Source organism: Tachypleus tridentatus, chromosome 6 (assembly GCF_004210375.1).
Source record: "Tachypleus tridentatus isolate NWPU-2018 chromosome 6, ASM421037v1, whole genome shotgun sequence".
Taxonomy (NCBI): Eukaryota; Metazoa; Arthropoda; class Merostomata; order Xiphosura; family Limulidae; genus Tachypleus; species Tachypleus tridentatus.
Window position 1 is genome coordinate 116,866,385 of NC_134830.1, and position 21,737 is coordinate 116,888,121.

A 21,737-nucleotide genomic window follows, 5' to 3' on the forward strand; every position below is an offset into this window, starting at 1 on the left:
CATTCTTGCTACCACAAGGAATCATTTCAACATTGTATATTCTAATTCTTGCCGCTGAAACCTACAGAGTGACATACATACATATATATATAGAAAATCTTTGATCTGGGTTAGAGTTGCACGTGTCTTTTTGTTATTTTCTAAAAATTTACAGCTTATTGGGGAGGATGTTACAGACAAAATTATACCAATATTTGGCTGTCATATTATCAAAACTATTTTATTCTTTTATGTAAATACACCGTGATCAGATGACTATTATTATCTGATCAGGCGTAGTTTAACAACGATTAGTTTATTATGATTCTTAAAAGAAAAAATAAAACTAACATGACTGATAATTCCTTGTATAAGTAAAAACATGTAGTTTAAAGTAAACACCACTTTTTTGTTAGTCCGAGCATCGCATCTAGAACAACACATCTGAATACTGGTTTATCAAAATTATTTGAAATTTGAAAATGAATTATAAGATCGTATGAGTTATAGTATGGAAGAATGTATAACAACGTCATCTACAATGTATCAGCTATATCCAGTGCTGATGAAGTCTTTTGTCTAATATTTGAACTTGTCATTCCGAATGGAATGCGACAGACAACAGTGGTTGAAATGCTATTTACATTATACAATTGAATGAACAACAATTGTTATGATGGGAATTATATCAAATTGGTAATGCATGTACACAAATTATTTCATTCTTTATCAATTGTGATAATTGCAATATAATTTTAAAGTAAGTATTATATCTTACTCGAACTTACTAAAATGGATATAACAAGTTCCTACCGTAATTACTGGCTAACTTAATAACATATTTTGTACAAAAATGTATTGTTATATATCACTATGAGACTGCAAATGTTTATTTATTGCTAACGCAAGCTTATAATACGAAATAATATCTTTATGATGGGCCTGGCATGGCCTAGCGCGTTAAGGCGTGCGCTTCGTAATCTGAGGGTCGCGGGTTTACGCCCGAGTCGCGCCAAACATGCTCGCCCTCCCAGCCGTGGGGGCGTTATATTGTGACGGTCAATCCCACTTTTCGTTGGTAAAAGAGTAGCCCAAGAGTTGGCGGTGGGTGGTGATGACTAGCTGCCTTCCCTCTAGTCTTACACTGCTAAATTAGGGACGGCTACCACAGATAGCCCTCGAGTAGCTTTGTGCGAAATTCCAAAAAAAAAAAACAACAAAATCTTTATGACATAATTTAGCCCTGTAGTGACAGAGCGGAATGTCTGCGGTCTCATACCGCTAAAAACCAGGTTTCGATACTCGTGGTGAACAGAGCACAGATAATCCATTGTGTAGTTTTGTGCTTAATTCCAATCAATCAAACAGACATCATTTAAAGAATGCTGGATCGAATTTAGCGAAAGAAATTACAAGAAAAATACTTTAGACACAAAAATAAAAGAAATAGACGTTCATTTGTTTAAATTACACAACTTATTAGGTCATTTAGCGACTCAAAAGAATACATTTTTTTTACTGAAATTGATATTTGTATCTAACCCTGATCATATTTCGCGATTTAAGTAAGTTGGTTCAAAATGCATTTTTTTTCGAAAATTATATTTAAAAAATAAACATAAAAACAATTTCCAGTACTATTTGTCTAGGTGGTGCTAAATGTATAATACTGCTCATATGAGATGGCAGCGATGGGTAATCAGTGGGAAGGTAAACATTTTTTTTGTAACTATTATGTTTCGCTTTTTTATGCAGTATTTTAATACACATGAAATACAGAACTTATGTTTTGGAATTTACAACTGATTTTATAGTAAAGACGTTACATATATAAGTGCTTAACATAAAAAAATCAGTTTGTTAAGCCTATCATTGTGCAATGAACAATCGGAACAGTAAGTGAGATGTTACGATCTTAGTCTAATAATTCTATGTCAAAATTAGTTTAACGTAAATTTTACGCTTAAAACTTAAAAATAGTACAGTAATAGTATTATAAAGTGAGATCCCCCTTTTTTATGTATACGTCCTTGTTTTACAAACTGATTGAAATTGAAATATGGCAAGTACGATTTTACTGGTTACAGTATACGCATATATAAGTTAGTCTATATTCATGTCATATGTTTTATTACATATTGTGCATTGTTGAATTTGAAGACAGTAGAGAATTGTTATTGTACAAATAAATTATCACACATTTGTTGATACAACTATAAATTTAGTTTATCTGCTAATGGTATAATTATTACAACTTTTTCACCCTGTTTGAATTATGTTTAACAAATTTAACATAATCATATACTTGCAGACTATTAGGGTGGGAGAACATTTGGAAAAAGCAAGTTAAGTTCTAGTTAAGCCAGTTTTATTTTTTTGAGATGTACTATTTTGCAGAAATCATAACTTGCATAACTCCTTTGAATTTTGCATAATTGATGGATATAAAAGATGTGTATAACAGTTTTTTTTTCCTATGATTAATAAATTAAAATGCAGGTGTATTTTATACAATAAATCAATTGCATTAAATTACAGTTAAAATATGAATGTGCTCTGCCCAACAGGCTTATTAGATAATGAATGAAAATGCAGATATTCAACTTAAGGGTCAACAAATCAAGTTAAATGTAGGTGTATTCTGCACAATAAGTTAACTTAGAGCAATATATTTGTGACAGACAATTCTTCATAAGTAGTTGAATCTAAATAAGAGGACCAAATTTTACTTACTATATATTCTGCTTATGTATGGAAAGAATGAACAGTTTCCTCATTGTTTCTGCACTTCATTTTTTCATGAGGTATACAGAACTAGGTCTGTGTAACTTAGTATATGTAGTAGACCTTATGTAAACTTATTATCAAGTAATATGCTGTCATGCTGAGTTGATATATTATGCAAAATTAACCATCATTTTATCATGTTGTATGGTAGCTCATGAAAAATTACTTATCATGTAGGATCAAACCATTATTAATAATATGCTTGTGTTTTATCTTGTTATGGAGAATCAACATATTATTGATAACGTGCAAAATTTAAAGGAATTATGGAAATAGGCAATTTATATGGAATGGTATATCCCAGTTTTTATAAAAAGATGATTTGTTTATGAATATTTAGTTAATACAGGTGTTCAAGATCTGTATTTTCAAAAAATGTAAAGGGTTGATTTAACTTTTACATTTTTTGTGGGTTTGTGTGTGTGAAGGCACAACATTGAAGAACATCTTTACTGAATGAACTATACATATTGTACAGTCAGTGAAGTTATTCATTGCTGAATTTCAAATGATTTATTATACTCTAAGGTAGTTATAGATCCAAATGTTAAATGAAGACTGGCACCAGTGTCACTAGGTTTTGGTATAAATTAAGTGTTATTGTATCACATGTACTTGAAGTTAAATCATGAATATATTAGAAGGATTTCAGTTCAGTTGATAAGAGTGAAGAAAAGGGTCAAGGCTAATGGGAAGGAATTTAATAAGTTTATTGAAAGGTGTATATTTATCAAAGGATTTTTAAAAAAGCTAGAACTTGAATTAGAAGAACAGGATGCTAAATTTCAGGATTTTGTTGAAAGATAAATTATTAGCAGCAATGAAGAAAGATGATTTTTTTTGTTGATAATAATAGAGAAAATGATGTTAATTATTGGATGTATGAGAAGTTACCTTGGGCAATTAACATCAAGACGTTAAGGATAAAAGTCAAGTTGCTTTTCTTATTCTTCCAAACCTTAGGTGACAGTAAATTTTAAACAGTGAAAAGATTTAAATGAGAGAAGACATAGAGTATGTTTGGAGTAACAGATGAACTGGTTAGATTGTTGATTAAATGTAAGGGTAGAGGAAAGGTGTTGCATGTAAAACATTAAAGAAATTTCAGGAAGTACTTTTTTCTTTGTTAAAGAACAGTTTAAATTATGTTTAGATGGAAGTGAAAGAGCATCATTACATGGATTTTGGAAGACAAAATAAATAGATTAAATATTAGAAGGAATGAAAGCAGATTCTCTTTTTTTGTAATGAATAATAGAGCAAATTAACTTAGCATGGGAGACATGAGGAATTCTACTGATAGAAAAATTGAACATTATGTTGTAAGTTATGTTTTTATGTTTTGTTTTAACTTAGACACTTGTGTTAATTTTAGCTAAAGGGATTTTGACATTTATAGGATGAGTGTGCAGCTCAGTGTGGAATTTTGTGTTTCAGAAACTGTTTGACCAATGCATATAAGTGCAAGTTAAGTTGGAATAGATTGATTAGTAAGTTTGTTATAGGTTTTGACTGATTTTGTTGATCAGTTTGTATGGTATTTCAGTTTTGCAACAATTGAGTTTGTACATTCACTGATAAACAGAGGTAGGAGAAAATTAGTAAGTAAATGTTTAGGATTATTTGTGAAGTTAGGTCTAATCAGTTTGTGGAATTGTATATGTATATCTCTTGTAGTTGAACATGTTTAAACGATTTGATTATTAGTGCAGTGGATTTTGTTTTATTTTCTACCAGTAACAGGGTTTGAAATTTTCTAGTTAAAGCTGGACATGTCCATCAAAATATCAAGTTTGACTGGCACTTTCCCATCTATCACCAGACATTGTGACCGGTGGTCATATTCCTAACATATCAGACACAAATACATTGTTCATTCAAAAATAAGTGAGGCAAAAGCTGTGTATGCACAGCTCAAAGATTTTGCTTAAAAGTATATTCTATAATGAGTGGAATATAGCTTGCAAAATGTAAGATTTAATTTAAGACAAAAAAAAAGCAAATTTTGAAAAACTGTCCTGAACACTCACAAAATGCGCTTTTTAGGTCGCCTTATCCATGCCGTCCCAGATAGTTACGTGACTGCCAAACATTCATGACGATCTGACCATGGCGTCTGATAGTAAAAAAAACGGGAAAGTTTCATGATCTATTTCAGTTTGGCTTCACGAGCAAGACTAATGAATCAGAAGACAATACTATGGAACCCCAAGTGAAAAGACCCAAGCCCAAGTGTTAAAGCAAAAACTGTTACTGCTTGTACTGGTGCTAAGCCTACTCGTCATTTCCAGGATGAATGGAATAGAGACTGACCGTGGCTGGAGTATAATAATGCTACAGGACTGATGTTTTGCTCAATTTCTCAGGAATATGACCAAAGTAGTGAAAGGCAGAAAAACACCATAATAGGATCTTCCAACCTGAGAGCAAGTGCTGTTAAGGAGCATGAAAACAGTCGTGCCCACAGTCTAAGTTATCAAGCTAAGACAGCAAAAGAAACATCTGATTTAACTCCCATGATGAAAGAATTGAGCAAACTTAACCAACTGAGAAAGATCGTTTACTTGTGCTGTTCAGGACTGCCCTTTATATGGCTTTGAATGCCAAACCATTCAGCAATCTTCAAGAGCTTCTGTTGCTGCAGGAGCACAACTTTGGTATGAACTTAACAGAACATTATGCCAATGACAAACAAGCACTTATCTTTATGAAGTATATTGCAGAAAAAAATTAGAATTAATGTCAGATCTTGTCTGCACACCTCATTATTCTTTGGCATTATGATTGACAGCTCAACAGACACTGCCAGCATTGAGCAGGAGATAGTCTATGTAAGATACTTGGACAGTGACTGTTACCCAGTAACCCACTTCCTGTGTCTGCAGTCAGTTGAGAAGGCTGATTCTGAACACTTGCTACAGGCACTTAGTTCAGGTAAAGGTTTCTTAATTACCTGGGATGAGAATTTTCTGGATTTATCCTGAATTCCTAATTAAGAAAAATTAAAATGGACAATATTTCATGTACATTTATGTTTTAATTCAGGTTTACATAGTCATTCCATTATTAATATACATCAGTGAAAACTCAAGCATTTTTCAATTGATTTAAACTAAGAAGAACCATGTATTTACCACTGACAGAATTGGAGCTTAACCTAGCACAACTAACGTATTAGATAATGGAGTAATTGAATTTTCCAAAGTACAAATTTACATTTTGTTTTGTTTTTTACAGAAAGTAACTAATATTGGATACTAATTTTTTGTACTTGCAGCATTGTTCATATATGGCAAGTTTCCCCGACTGGCTTGAATCAATTGTATGCCTGACAGCTGATGGGGCAGCTGTCAATTTTGGCACAAATAAAGGACTTGTCAACAGATTGAAGGTGGGAAAACCTTATTTGACAGGGATCCACTGTGTTAGTCACAGATTGGAACTTGCAATTAAGAAGACCATCAAGGACATTCCTTACCTTTATAGTATCTGAACCTTTTTAGAAAACCTATGGAAGTTTATGACAATTTGCCACAGAAATGGGCTGGCCTCAAAGAAGCTGGTAAAGCCAACAGCATTGTTGTTAGAAAGCCAACAAAAGGGACAGGAACACGGTATGTGGCCTACACAGAGCGTGCTCTGGAATCAATTTCTTGTAACTGGCCAACTTTAGCAAAGCATTTGTATTAAGTAAAGCTGCATGACAAAGGGGAATGTGGACAGAAAGCTGCAGGATTATACAGTACTTTGACAAGCCTTAAATTCATCCTGTACATGGACATACTCTTGGCAGTTCTGCCTGTTTTGACATATCTTAGTCTCAAAATGCAAGATAATTCTGCTACTGTGAAGATTGTTTCTGACAAACCCGCTGTTTACAAAGAGAAGCTGGTCAATCTGAATCATGTTGAGAGATCCCAGAAAATTGTTAAAGAGCTCACAACATGTGAACAAACTGGCAAGTGGTTACTTAGAGGAAAGGTGATTGCTATTAGTGGTCAGACAAGGGCTAGTGGCTCAAAAAGTGCCACAAAAGAGACAGTTGCTCAATCCTTGGCAGAAGAAACTGCCATCTTCATAGGTAAAATTGTCACATATCTGAATGAGTGATTTGAAGAATTTGATTGTGCCTTTCAAATTTTTGAACCAAGCAACTGGCCTAAAAGCAAGGAAGCATTGTCATCTTGTGGCCATAATGAACTCCAGACACTGTTGGACCACTTTGGTGCTCTGCTAGAATCTAAGGGTTTCAACATTGCAGCTGATATTTGTCAAGCTGACTTACATGAGACACTGCTCAAAGCCACAAGATTTGTCAAATCAGATGAGTCCCTGGCTAGTAGTGCAAGTGGATTGTGGGCCCACATGTTAAGTCAAATTACTGTCTCGACATCACTGTTGAGGACGGTAAACCTTTCCCTGGATCAACAGTGTTGGCCTTGGTATGCCTCATGCAGGTGATTTCCGTGTCATCTGCTGAACCAGAACGTGGATTTTTCCAGATGGCAGTTATTAAGGATGACTGGCAGTCCAAACTAATAAATGATTCTCTTAATGACTTGATGATAATAAAATTAGCTAAGAATAAGACCTGTGATTTTGCAAGCACAGAATTACTGTGCGAGTCTGTAGAATCCTGGTGGAAGGACAGTAAAAAAACCAGATGATTTGTGAGTCCACATGGAACTCACACACGTAGAGACAATAGAGATACTAAGTCTACATCATCTGATGTCTTACTGCTGGATGACTAAATCTACCAGTTTGATTGATGTGTCATTTTTGATGGATACAAAGCTTGTTGCCACTTGCTTTGAAATAATGTTTTAGTGCCATAAATAAAATGATTCGGTTTTATATAATAATTGTCTTTACTTGATTTCTTGTTTTTAGTAATGTTTGGTGACAATTTTGAGGTGTTCTGCTAAAATTTCAAATGTCCGGCAAGATTCACTGTCCAGCAGGACGTGTCCTGCTGAAAATTTAGAATATTTCTACCCCTGAGTAATGTAAAATAAACCACCAAACACTAGAAAATGTAATAAAATTGGTGTCAAAAGTGGGATTATTTTGTTAGAAATAAAACAGAATCCATAATGATCTTTAAGATAACACATGTTCAAAGAAAGAGCTTTAGGATTAAATGATCAAGAAGAGATGGACAGAACAATTACAATATAAGATTTATAGGAGAATTGTGAACAAATATAAATTTGCTTAAAGACAAGATAGAACATGTACAGATGAAAGTTGAACAAGCTATAGGAGACATGCAGAAAGATTATAATAAAAGAAAACTTAAGTATAAGAGGAGTAATGAGTAGAAAGATTATAACAACAATATTAATGACAGAATAATAGTTTTTGGAAGCCAGAACAGGAAATTCATGAATCAAACCAGCTTCATGCTTCTCTACAATCTGTTATAACTTTCATGTAATATGAGAAATCATTTAGTCAACACCTGTTTCCCTGTCACTCAACACACTCTCCATCTCAGCCATGGGGGTGTTATAAAGTTATGGTCAGTCCCACTGTTTGTTGGTAAAAAGAGTAGCTAAAGAGTTGATGGTGTTGACTAGCTACTTTCCCTCCATTCTATCAGTGCTAAATTAGAGATGGCTAGTGCATGTGGCCCTTGCATGAAATTTATTCATAAATCAAAACAAGCTACATCTGTTACTGCAGCTGTTTTGTCACTTCTGGACTGTTTCAGCTGCACCACTGCATTGTGTGGTTACAGAATTTAGTAGAAAAACTTATCCATATTGCCAAGTTAAAAAACTTATGGATTATAAAGAAAAAGTACCATATCAGGCATAGGTGAACAGACTTCATGTTAATCCACTTTTTTATGCATAAATGCACACATTTTGACACTGAAAAAGGAAAAACATTACCTCCCCAAATTGTTGCTTGTTAGCTCTTTTTACCACCATCATATAATATTCTATAAAATTGACATCTTTTGTTTGTATTTTGCTTTCAATTGAAATGTTCTGTATTGTTTTGTGAAATTTAATACTCACCTATTTGATTTGGATGCTTAGATTTCTGTCTTCAAAACTTTGTGATACATGATAATAATGTCCTTGTGGTAGACAAAACAAGAAACATCATGAGTAAACTATTTATAGTATATGAAATGTTCAAATACTACAGTTGATAAGTAGGAAATAAGGAAAGTATGAATTCTGATGTTTTTATGCTTTATTTAAAAATAAAAGAAGACAGGCACTGTTTTTTCCAAGTGGTTGAGTTTTGGGACTCAGAAATTCAAGTGTTAAATCAACACTAATAAAATAGTGAACAATAATGTGTTCATTGAAAAGAACTAGGTTTTATAAGATTAAAGTGTCATTTTAAAAACATAACATTAGTGACAATTTTTTCAAATGATGCATCAGAAGGAAGCATCTAAAACAAAGTTAAGGAAGATAGTAATGATCAAGGGCAAGTCCTGAACCAAACTTCATGAAGATGCTCCACATGCAATGATGGATTTATTTATTGAATAATCTAAAAGCCCACCTCACTAGAACAACAGAAACCATTACAAAACTGAGCTAAGTTTCTTTAATGCTAGAAGCTTTTATTTATTTTTTACAAGTTAGAATCTGTGGTTGCTGCTACTGTAGAGTTCTGAATAATTGTACATGTACAATTATTTATTTTTGGACACTTTTCATCATGTAGATACTTATTTGGGATCGTATGATTATTAATTTTAGCTGACAAGGCAGGAAAATCTGTCGGTGTCTCTTACTTGGGAGAAATCTTGGCTACCTCGCTTCCTCGGTGAATATAAAAGCGAGTATTGCTCATGTCAGCCATTGCAAGTCAAGCAGTTGTGGGCTAGGCCATCTAATTACAGCACTCTGTGACCTGTTGAAACCCATGTTTTAAAGTAGAGTATAGGCTTTGGCCTATTTGAAATTCAAAGTAAAAGTGTTTCCATTGAATGTAAGAAAAATTAGCAGGTTACCAGTCTGTAACCAGCCAGTTTGTTTCGGTGATTGATAAAATTAACATTACAGCATGTTTATTTCATTATCAGCAAAGATTCAGTTTTAGCTAAAAATGCTCCAAATAAACTTGTTTAAAGACAAGTGTTCACTTCCATTTCCTATTATACTTAAATAAATGTGGTGGTATGAATACTATTGCCACTATTAATGCAAGGAGGAGAACATAAAAGTAATGCATATGAAATACAGAGTAAAAAAACAAACTCCATTTTCATGTTCCACTATGTACTATTAGTTAGGACTCTACTGTTATTCAGAATTGTGTAGATGGTTAACTGTTATTTGATGTTAATAAGTCTTATTTAAACTTAACATTTGTAGATGTATTTTATAGATGTTCATTATCTTCTTTTCTTGGGAACTATGTTTGGTTATATGTTATGTTTAAAAGAAATAGACTTGTCAGAAAAATAAAACTGCTGCAAAACTTTGAGTTGAGATTCTTGAAGAGAAAGAAATAAAATATTTGGTATTTTAGACATAAGAGTGTACATAGACAGTTAAGCTGATTGTGTTGCCAGCAATCAAAGATTGTCCAGTTAATGTGATCTATGTATGAATGATACAGAATTTCTTGGAAGTTATGTGGAATTGTTTGCTCTGATCCTACCAGAGGAAAAACCTATTGAAGGTCTTGTTTTCAGTAGTAGGTAATGAATGTATTTGAGTAGTGAGAACCAGATGTTTTTTTGTTTTTGTTTTTTTGAAACCTGTTGTGAAGTTATTATAATTAAAGAATCATACCCCTGTTTGAATAAATGTTGACTTCCAGGGGCTACTCAGTAATTTAAGAGTGAAAGAATGGCTAGCTAATCTAAATAAGATAAATGTATCCCTTTTAACCATAATTTCTTTTTTGGCAGGGAGTGAATAAGGAGTTAAATGAGGAGTGGTAAGGTTACTAACATGTTTTATTAGAGTGAAGGATGACAGTATCTTGGTTGATGCTGTATACCTTGATTATGGTAAGATGGCTTACAGATGACAGATTTATACACTGGTTAGTATGGTATTAGTGAACAAGTGAAGAAATGGACTGAAATTTGACTTAGTGATAAAAAAAGGAAATAGTGATGAATTGTTCTGTTTATAACATTTTTTCTTCATTACAGGTCAACAATTCCAATAACTTCATGCATTGTAATATATTCAGATTTACTGATGCTTATTAAAATGCTGGGAAAAGTATTATGAAAGAACAGAATCTTGGTGTTCTGGTTGATCGGTCTCTTAGACCATCAAAGCAGCGTGTTGTTGCCTTTGCTAGTGGTAGGGGAAATAGGATTTTAGGTTGTGTCTACACATATTTAGCCATATTTAGAGTTGTGTTCAGCTTAGAGCTCTTTACTTTAAGAATGACATTGAATTACTGGAAAGGGTTCACTTTTAGAAGATTACTAGAATGATATATGGGATGGAAATGTTGTCATACAAGAAGGGTAAAGATTTCTGGAATTGTTCTTTAGAAAGGAAAAAAGAAGGAATATGACTGAGGTGTTCAAAATTAAAATAATTAATGGTATATATGCATAAGCCTATTTTTTAATAGTTGGTGAGGATGGTAAACTGTGGGTTGCAAGTGTAAATATTGGCATGGTGAGAGTCATCTTCAGCTATGACAGTTTTATTTTTCTAACAGGGTGGTTGATCTTTTGGATGACTTTTCTTCCGATGTAGTGAATGTATCCTTAGGAAGAGTTTGAGTATTTGAATGGTAGAAATTGGCTTAAAGTTATTTTAATAAATAAAATAACTTAGGTGGACTAATAGATCTATTTTTGTCTTTAAATATTGTATTAAATTATTAGCCTATTCTTTTAAGAATATTTCTCTTATTCAGTGATTGAGCCAGAAGTTGGAAAATTGACTGCCAAATTAAAAAATATAAAATTATGTATATAGGCTTGTAGAAAGAAGAGAAAGATGTGTGATTGTTGATAGAGCCATTTGCCAGCCATATGTTTAGCTGTGGTAAGAAATATGGTGATCTTTCTTTTACTTACTTTCATAAAAACTGGTGAGAACTTATAGTAGCTCGTTCTATTTCTGTTCCTTAATAAAGAAATGATATTTGATTTTTTTTTGGAACAAAGAAACTTTTAGAATAATTTGATTCAGTTGTTCAAAGTTGTCAAGATTTAGACAGTTTTCTTGTGGGTAGTATGAGTGAAAAGGTTGAATTAAAAAGTGGAGAACCAGGAATAATAGTTGTGGGTTTTGATAGCCCAGGTGCAAATTTGTTCTTTAATTATTTTTTTTAATTAGAAACATAATTTTTTAAAATGGGTTCTTTGATGATGCAATTAGTATAAACTCTGCTTGACAGTTATGTGGACATGGATGGCTACAATTAGTTTGAATGTAGTCATGTGATTTTTTTTTTTTAAATGAGGGATGATATCATTAGATTTTTCTTTCATCTTGCTTTTTCATCATGATTTAGTAAAAGCAGATCACTCTATGACAGTCATGCTTTTTTTGTAAGGCTTAATATAGTAAATGTACTGTGTCTTTTCTAATTTCTTTGTTTATTGAAATACTTGAAATATTGTTCTAGTTTTGTGAATTTGTAATGCAGGGACTTTCACAGTATTGTTTTGGTTCCTGATGATCAAAAATAGAAATTAAAGACGAGTTCTTCAATCTGGTAGTAACATCATATGTTTAACTGATGTTCTGACAAGGTTGTTCTGAAGCTTATTTTGTTACTAGTAGTGTAAGCATGCATTTGCACTGCTTCACAGTTCTCGGCATTTTAGATTATAGGGAAACAACAATTATTCCTTTTAGGTTGTTAACCACATATTAAGTAGTCAATTTCCCTTTATGAAAGTTCATTAATTGTTTGTTTGTTTTGGAATTTTGCACAAAGCTACTCAAGGGCTATCTGTGCTAGCCATCCCTAATTTAGCAGTGTAAGACTAGACGGAAGGCAGCTAGTCATCACCACCAACCGCCAACTCTTGGGCTACTCTTTTACCAACGAATAGTGGGATTGACCGTAACATTATAACACCCCCACGGCTGGGGAGTTCATTAATATTTGGTTCCTGAATGAAATGTCAGCAAATAATGCTGCAATCCATAAAGTATAAAGCCATTTATTCTTTAATTTAAAAGGACAAGCAAAGAGCTGAAGAGACAACTGTTCATTTGGGGTATTGTCAGAAGTTGTTTGAAATGTACTCTTGCAATTCTGTGTGTTCACTAACACTGTAGAGGGAGCATACATAAAGTTCTTAATTTTTCAGTCACGTAAGTGCCCTTAAGTTCTTGGCTGTTCATCACACCTGGCATGATATAAATAAATGACATTCTGTTATGATTTGTATTTTACAACAATTCCTAGCCTGCTTTGGGTAAATTTAGAAGTTTTTCTTTAGACATTTTGTGTACTGTAAGCAACTGGGAACGTGGAAGTTATTCACAGTAAGCAATTGCTTTTCAAGGAACATCTTTAAAAGAATCTTTTTTACAATAGATCTGCGTAGACAAGCCAGACAACTAGAAAATGACATCGATCTCAAACTTGTGTCATTCAGCAAGCTAGGAACAACATTTGGAACTCGAGATTACAAGAACGAAGAGTTTGTATTTGATTATTTTCACTTGCTTACCTGTATGATCTGTAATACTTTAAATTAATTTGAGTAGCATTTGAACTTTCTTACAAAGAAGAACATTAATACTAAGCTTGAAGTCATTGGTGGCTAGCTACCAAAAAGTCAGTGGCATCTAGTTTTTAGTCAGTGTCCAGTAAGGGGGTCGTGGGGCATTTATTTAGTCAGTTGAAAATACAGATATGATTATGAATGTTCAGCCCTATTTTAAAAATATGGTTGAAAGTACAGCATTTGTGGAAAAAAACCATCATGACTGATTGATAAGTTTTTGTGTTGGTAAATTGTTGTTGTTCCCGTGCACACTTCATTTATACTTTTGTGAAATCAACACGTTCAAGTAGTGTTTTGATTTTCTTCTTTACCTCTTCTCTATTACTTCTATATCTAAAACTTGATAGTATATTAAAAAGATGAACTCTGAAAATATGACATTTCCAAAAATCCTTGTAGGCTGTCTGCTTATGGCACCAAACTTGTGATTTTATTTATATTCTTTTTGCTAACCATGACTCTCTTTATTATTTTTATGGGTAATGTTTAAAGTAACTGGCAGACATTTGTCATTGACCAAAAAGAGGGCAATTTCAAGCCCTAATAAATACACTTTACTGTGATGTTGGAATAACTGTTTTTTAAACTTTTTTCTAAGAAGTTACTAAATAACAACATTTTGAGTTTTGGTTAATGTGTGTAACCTTTTAATTTTTCAAGTTTTGTCTGTTAAATGATGAACTTTTTCTTCTGCAAAAATCACAGCCTTGATACAGTTCCGTTGTTAAGCAGTACCAACAGTGACCATATGTTTGACTCAATGGCCCTAGATATTGAACAACTATTATCAAAGGTATGCTTTGTTTTTATGTTGAAAAGAAATGTGTTGGAATATTCTCAATAAATTACTGCATTATGTTTTAACTCCTTTATTTCATGTAGCATAATCATACATAAGTGTCTACTAAGTAATTAACCTTATTAGAGATTTCAACCTGAAGGCATAAAATTATTACTATATTTTTTCAATTACTTTTTCTTAAAGATACAACCTAATGTCAATAAATTTTTTTATGAGAAAACATAGCTGTACACGGACATATTGAAAGTGGTTTGAATTATTTGACACATATGAAAGATATTGTGACATTTTGTGTTTGAAAGTGTTTTTATACATACTGGATTAAACAGTTTATATACAAGGGTGCAGTGTTTTTTTGTGCTTAGTAGAAACTACCAAAAAGTAATGAATGACATTAGAACATAAATTACCCAAGGTTGTACACTTCTATTCACCTTCTTTGACCTTTTAATTAACTTCATCACTGAAAATAACATGTGAACATGTGTAGTACATCATTCTTCATTGTTCTGCCAAAAATGGTCCATCTCTCTTGATGATGACAGATATATTTCATATTTTTTTTGAGAATTGAATTTGATTAACGCTGTGTGACAGAGTTATGCTTCCTAATGAGTGCCTATCTAGTTCTGTATTTGTTTTTACATTATCTACTGTTTGTGGGGTTGACAGATTGTATTATACTAAGTAATATTTTTGCCTATTACAGTACCTGTTGTAGAGAACTGACCACTAAATTAGATGAATACTTATAGAAAACTGAGCAGCTACTAGTTTGTAATATTGGTTGTAACTGTTTTTTTTAACTCATGTTATTGAGCCTTCCAAGTCTAAATAGTTTGGCACATGCTTTAGAAAACTTTAAGAATTAGGTAGGGCCTAGGTTTACATGAACCCATATCAGAGTTGAGTTAAATGCATGGATCTAGGTATAATTATGAAAACAACAGTTGTTAATTACTAATATATTTTACACTATGGTTTGTTTCATCGCAGGTGTTTGACAAATTGAAACTGGTAGTAATTTTTACTACATTTTGAAGCAATTTGATATGTTTAAAATTCTAAAACAGCTAAATTGGAATAGAAATGCATCACCTAAAAAACGTTTTGCCAGTGTTAAAGTGGATTCATCAGGCATTCAGCACAAATATATAATTGATATGTTTTCTAGTACAATGGTTATTAACTGGCAGTTTGGTATAGTAGCCATGTGTAGGCACAGCTCAAATAAATGCTTGTGGCATCAATGTGGGGGGACATGATAATGTTGAAAATTAAACTAGGGTCACATTACTAGAAAAAGGTTGAAAAACCACTGATCTATTGAACTTACATTAATGAAATGGTGTAATTTAGGTGTAGTCATCTATCTGTTCTCAATTCATTAGCTGTCGGACATAAACGATAAGATGTCGGACTATGCTCAAACACAAGGTGTAAGCATGCCAAATTCTACCTTGCTCCATACTCAGCAGAGACATCGAGAAATTCTACAGGACTACTGTCATGAGTTTCAGAAGACAAAAACTAACATACAAGCTCGTAGAGAGAGGGAAGAACTACTGGGATCTGTCCGTAGAGATATTGAGTATGAACTTATACCTATTTATATAATTGTATCTGTATTGTGTTAAGTTAGTTTTCAATAAGTGATATTGAGTATGAACTTATACCTATTTATATAATTGTATCTGTATTGTGTTAAGTTAGTTTTCAATAAGTCATATTGAATATTAACTTATACCTATTTATATGATTGTATCTGTATTGTGTTAAGTTAGTTTTCAATAAGTCATATTGAATATTAACTTATACCTATCTATATAATTGTATCTGTATTGTGTTAAGTTAGTTTTCAATAAGTGATATTGAGTATGAACTTATACCTATTTATATTATTGTATCTTTGTTGTGTTAAGCTAGCTTGTTTTGAATAAATGTTGAATATGAATTAGCTCATAGATATATTTTTTCAATCAGAAGAAGCTTTTTTAGATTGTATTATTGGGTTACAGTTACATAGTCTGGCATCTTCAATCCATTTTTTTGCTCTGACATGTTTTTCTTCTGAATTTGGGTCAGCTTTTTTGCAACTGGAGGTTTTTTTTTTCTGAATCTGTGCTCGTTTTAGACTTTTGCATGTTGAGTACAGTTTCCAAAAGCTTTTAGGAGAAAATTAAAATGTTGCAGATTTCAGAATTATCTCGATATTTTATTACAAAAACAAAGAACATCATTAATTACATCCTGCTTTAGTGACATTAACTCTGGTGTAATATTATAAAATAGTGTAATGCAATATGTCAATGGCATGTGCTGCCACCTTTGCATAAGCAATGGAACTTAGCTGTACACAGGAAATAAATTTTGGGGTGATGCTGGGAATGCAGACCTGCACCATCACAGATATCTTGTGGACTTGGCAGTTATGTGATTAACTTGTATTTAAGTAAAACAAGCATCTTGGATGTTAGTCTCATGTTGATGAAAAGGTATTGAAAGAAGATATAATTTTTTTTCAATACTTCTTGTAGTTCATATAAGAATTCATCCAGCCTCAGTAGAAGAGCAGACGTTTATGTTAAAGAACTTGAGCACATCAGAAGGTGAGGACTTAAGTTCAAATTTTTTATATATATATATTATTATTATTGATTGCAACATTTTTTTCCCTACCAAATAAAAGAAATTTGTATTTGTGATTCATTTATTTGTAGAAAGTTGCTTTGACTGTAACAATATTAAATCATAGCTATTCATCAATATATATATATATGTTTATTTATTTTCTCTTCAATTACTTTCCAGCTCGGATAGAATGGTGGATGAACAAATAAGGTAGGATGAGAGGCGTATTAATGTTATTTGTTCATGGTAAATGCAGTGAAAGTCTGTGATTGTTACTTAATCTTCTTGGTAATTTATGATAATTTTAGTAAAACAAACAAAAAATAAAACAGGAAAAGTGATTTAATCCTAGATTCTGCTGTTATTTAAAGTCATTCCTAAATTTTTACAGAAGATGGCTGTAGATTAGTGTCTGAAATTTATGATAAAATAACTTGTGATTTGACTTAGGTAATGAAATAGGGCTATTTATCCTGACAGTGATTGATATTCAATTCTTATAAGGATTCTTTAAGGGCATAGTCATAGGCTTGTTAGTATGACAGTTTTATTGTGTAATAAATCTGTGTATAGTATAGAATATTTTACTGTCTTTTTTGGATACAGTATTTGAATATTTATCTTTTAATTATAGTATTGCTATGAGGACGAAAGATGAACTTCGAAGCCAAAGAAATGCATTTAAGTCAATTCAGACTAAAATAACAACATTTGCAAGTATCCTTTTTGTTGTAAACCCAGACTGCAGATATTAATGAAGTTTTTAAATGTTGTATGCATTGTACAGAAGAAGTAATTTATTACATACATTCATTTGTAATTTGTCAGCAAAACTGAAGTAGCACATGCTGTTTTGGTTCCAGAAGTTTTCACCTCTTAAATAATACAACTTGCCCTGGCATTGCTCACCATCTAATTATTCATCAATAAGGTTTGTACAAATTGTATCTCAAATGATGAGATAGAGTAATTTTTATATCCACACTTTTAAGCCATTGTAAATTCTTATAGTTATGAGAATATTTTTGAAATATCCAATTATTTACATAAAATGTAAATTTCACACTTCTGTATGTCATACGTCTTGGTATGATGTAATAAATGTTACATGTATTTATGATGTCAAACTGTTTCTACTGATGATTTAAATTATGATTTATATTCAGAACTAACAGATTTTGTCATATTGCTGTATTTTAATTATTCTCTGTTAGGCTAATGTTAAGTAACTGTATCTTACATTAACTGGTAAGAGCTGAGCAGTTAGTGGAATTTACTAATTTATTAATTATCAATTATTATTTTGAGTTTGTTCTTTAATTCATTTTCAAACTATCCTTCCTTTAGTTTGAGACATCCTTAGGTAAGATAATTTAGGATTTAGGATGTAAATATATTGTATACACATAATAGTATGAAATGTGTAACAGCTGAAAATGTAATGTTCCACGGATTTCTCCTGATGAAGTTTTGCAACAAAACTGTATTAAAATTTGTATTAAAATACAGAATTTGTGTTTGTAAAAATAAACATTTGTTCATGATATTCATTATAAATTGGAAAAGAATGAATTTAATGATGACTAGAGAAATTAATAATTAGTACAGTCTAATATAGTTACTTGGTTCTTGTGATCGACTTTGTGATTTGGACACAACTACATTGAAGCAATTGAGCATATTGTATTTCAGGTGCGTTTTTATTATATGAAGTGGTAGCAGTTTATTCTACTTCACTTAGTCTGTGAGAACTAGCTGATCTGATCATATGATTTCAAAAATTAATGTTTATCTCAAGGAGATTTTTAATTCAGTTGGAACTAAAGCATGATGTTGCAAAAGAAAAACCTTCAGTGTTTGTGTACCTGAAAAAATTTACATGGCTGAAGATTTAGGACACCTGCAGGCTTGGAAAACACTGGTGCTGCAGAAACTAGTTCCAAAAGCTACATGTTATTTTGAATGTTGTTAGTGTAAAGTACAGTTAACCCTCAGTCTCCTTGTTTTGGCTTTGTCTTTGGAAACATAAGTATCATAGCTTTACAGCTAGTTTGTCTTCATAACAGGAAGAAAAACACTTACTCAGTTACTGAATGCTTGTCTTTACTTGTGAATTTTCTTTGGTGAAAAGATAAATTCAAAGAAAACTTATCATGCCACATTGTATTTGTGTTCATTTTTAACCTAGACTTTTAATAGATAAAGGCTATGTTGTGTAATGTCTGTAGGAAACGACTTTTCTGTGTGATAGATTTTTCGTTTTACTTTTACATTTAAAATCATGAAATTATAAAGTAAATGATTTATACACAAGCTTTAAAAATTAATTTTGTTTCAATGTTACTCTGCATTCGATTGCTTTACTACAGTATGAAAGTCAACTGTACCTTGATTAGAATCTGTATCAAGTCGTGTGATAATGTTTGCATATAGTTCTGGAGCAAAAGGTGAAATTGCAAGAAATTTGTAAATCTATGTGTTTAATTTTGAAATAGAAATGAAGTGCTATAAATTTTAAACTAGTAAGAATTAAATCTTTAATATTTTGGGTTGTAAAAGTTACCTCACAGGAAGATTGTTTAACCTCAATGATATTCCAGATCGATTCCCTATGATCAATAGCTTGGTGCAGAGAATCAACCTGCGCAAACGACGAGATTCCATTATCTTGGGGTCTGTGATTGGATTGTGTACTATTTTACTAATCTTGTATGTGACACACTGATTTGTATTTCATGGATGGAAGTTTTTCTTTTTTTCTTTCAGGGAAAACAATTGTAGTTTCATTCATGTAATTTGGTTTTAACCTTTACAGTGTGAATGAAGGGAACTGTGGCATTGTTGCACTTATATCTTGTGACCCCCCCAAAAAAAAAAACCAAACAAACAAACAACAACAACAAAAACCCGTCAGATTTTGTATTGTTGCACTGTAGTTAATTAAACAATATCAGCCTATTGTCATGCGACTACTTTAGCATGGAAAGGTTACGGAACAACGTGCCTTATGAGGTAGAAATCACGAATGAGCTCTTTCCAAATGTTGTATTAAAGGAAAATACAATAAATTTTAAGTTTAATATACAAAACATAAATGCTAAAAAAGTGAATTTTATGTATTTTGTAAAAAACAAATAAAATTATTGAAAGATTTTCAAACACTTAGAAACTTGTTTCTAAATAAGAAAGGATGTGAAGATTTAATATACGAAATGTTCTGAAGAGTTTGTAAAAAAAAAATTTATTGCATGTGTTCATGTTAGCTTCTAGTCTTAACTGTATTTGTTCATGGGCATCAGTAACAGCACTTAAACCTATCCTGAACAATTAGGAAAGCTTATTCCAATACTGGGAAAAGAAATTCCTTCTTGTGGTTATGATTGAAATGCTTACAATGAATGAATTGATAGCTGCTGGGACTAGATCAGTGAAATGTGAAAAAGAATTTATCTTGAATTTGGCTACTTGTCTTTGAGGAAAATATTTCTAGATTGAACTTGTTAGTAACTGCAGCTATTTATGACGGGAAGGATGAGTATATTAAGTTATAAATTAAAACATGCGGAATTATTACAAACATATTTTGAATTCTGGTTTGTGACGTGCTTGTTTCTAGTAATGTCGTTAATGTACAGGTGTTTTTTTTTTCTCAGTCTTTGCTGGTATCATTATTAACTGTAGGAAAAGCTTGAAAATTAAAGTTGAATTAATAAAGTAATGATATACAATTTTCTATTAAAAGAAGGTCTCTCTCAGGCAGTGCAAATACAACTATGTCAATTCTAACATTCGAAATTAAACATCCACTCTCTTGTTTAACACTAGATCCAGTTGTTTGTGGGGTTTTAATGTTAAAACTTTTGGTGTGAGAATGTGTGATTTAAGTCCACCTCTGTCCCAAGTTTATATGTTAAACTTCAGATGTGAGAACAGATTTATAAAACACTTTGTGCCGTTTTTATTGTAAGTAACTACTTTAATCACCAGATGAAGATGCTATAATGATTTATTCAGCCACAGCAGTTTATATTGACATTCTTCTTTCTAGTTTAAAGTGAGCATTAGCACAGAACTTCACAGCTAGCTTTTCTTTGTGCTTGTGGTTTAGTCAGGCTTTGGGCATTTTATACATATTGGTATTTGGCTTTAATAATACCATCACTAAACAACCACCAATTCCATCTTCTTATTGTGCTAATATTTCATTATGGCTTATGCTTGTGATTGGAAATATACACACATTCAGCTACTGTTTCGATAGAAGATTGTTTATCGTTGACAAATGGTCAATAGCTAATAAGGTATGTGAAAAATGTACAGTATGTTCATCATTTGAATTTGTGTGTGTATATAATATATATAAAGTTAAAAATGCTGACTTGAGAGAGAATTTTTTTTTCAAGATCATGTTTGTAATATTCTTAATGAAATTAAAACATGTTACTGTAACCTCTGCTTTTTCATTGACAGATGTTAATACAGAATATCAGAGTTTAAACCTCTACTTGTATACAAACACGAGAATAAATTTTTAAAATATTTCTGAACATTCACAGTAACACCTCAAAGACTAAAGCTACAAGTAGTTTTAAACACGAATGAACAAAGTAAAATGTAAGAAAAAGTGTACTAATATTATACAATGTGTTCATTAATGATGGTGATAATTTTGATGATAACTGTCAGATTTTTCTCAATTTGTTTTCTTGAAGAAACAAAAGACCATCTTCTCTGTAATTTTTATGAATACTGAAGTTATTTGTTTTGCTCTCTCAAGTAGGACTGTTTAGATGTGGATTTAGCGAAACTAGTCTTTGATTTGCTATTCCATCAGCA

General features: G+C 31.9%; 1 protein-coding gene across 3 annotated transcripts; it reads left to right on the forward strand.

The window, feature by feature from the left end:
- Positions 1-1,608: 1,608 nt before the first annotated feature.
- On the forward strand, positions 1,609-21,350 carry Gos28 (golgi SNAP receptor complex member Gos28). 3 transcript variants are annotated; one of them, XM_076507203.1, is made up of 8 exons: positions 1,609-1,689; positions 13,276-13,381; positions 14,174-14,261; positions 15,662-15,861; positions 16,808-16,879; positions 17,082-17,111; positions 17,536-17,618; positions 19,502-21,350. In XM_076507203.1, exons 1-8 carry the CDS (start codon positions 1,662-1,664, stop codon positions 19,624-19,626), a joined length of 732 nt encoding a protein of 243 aa, XP_076363318.1. In that variant the 5' UTR covers positions 1,609-1,661; the 3' UTR covers positions 19,627-21,350. The 3 variants fall into 3 exon arrangements, with proteins under 3 accessions (XP_076363318.1, XP_076363319.1, XP_076363320.1); XM_076507204.1 differs by lacking the exon at positions 1,609-1,689 and adding an exon at positions 1,844-1,874; XM_076507205.1 differs by lacking the exon at positions 1,609-1,689 and adding an exon at positions 11,738-11,765.
- The last annotated feature ends 387 nt before the right edge of the window (positions 21,351-21,737 follow it).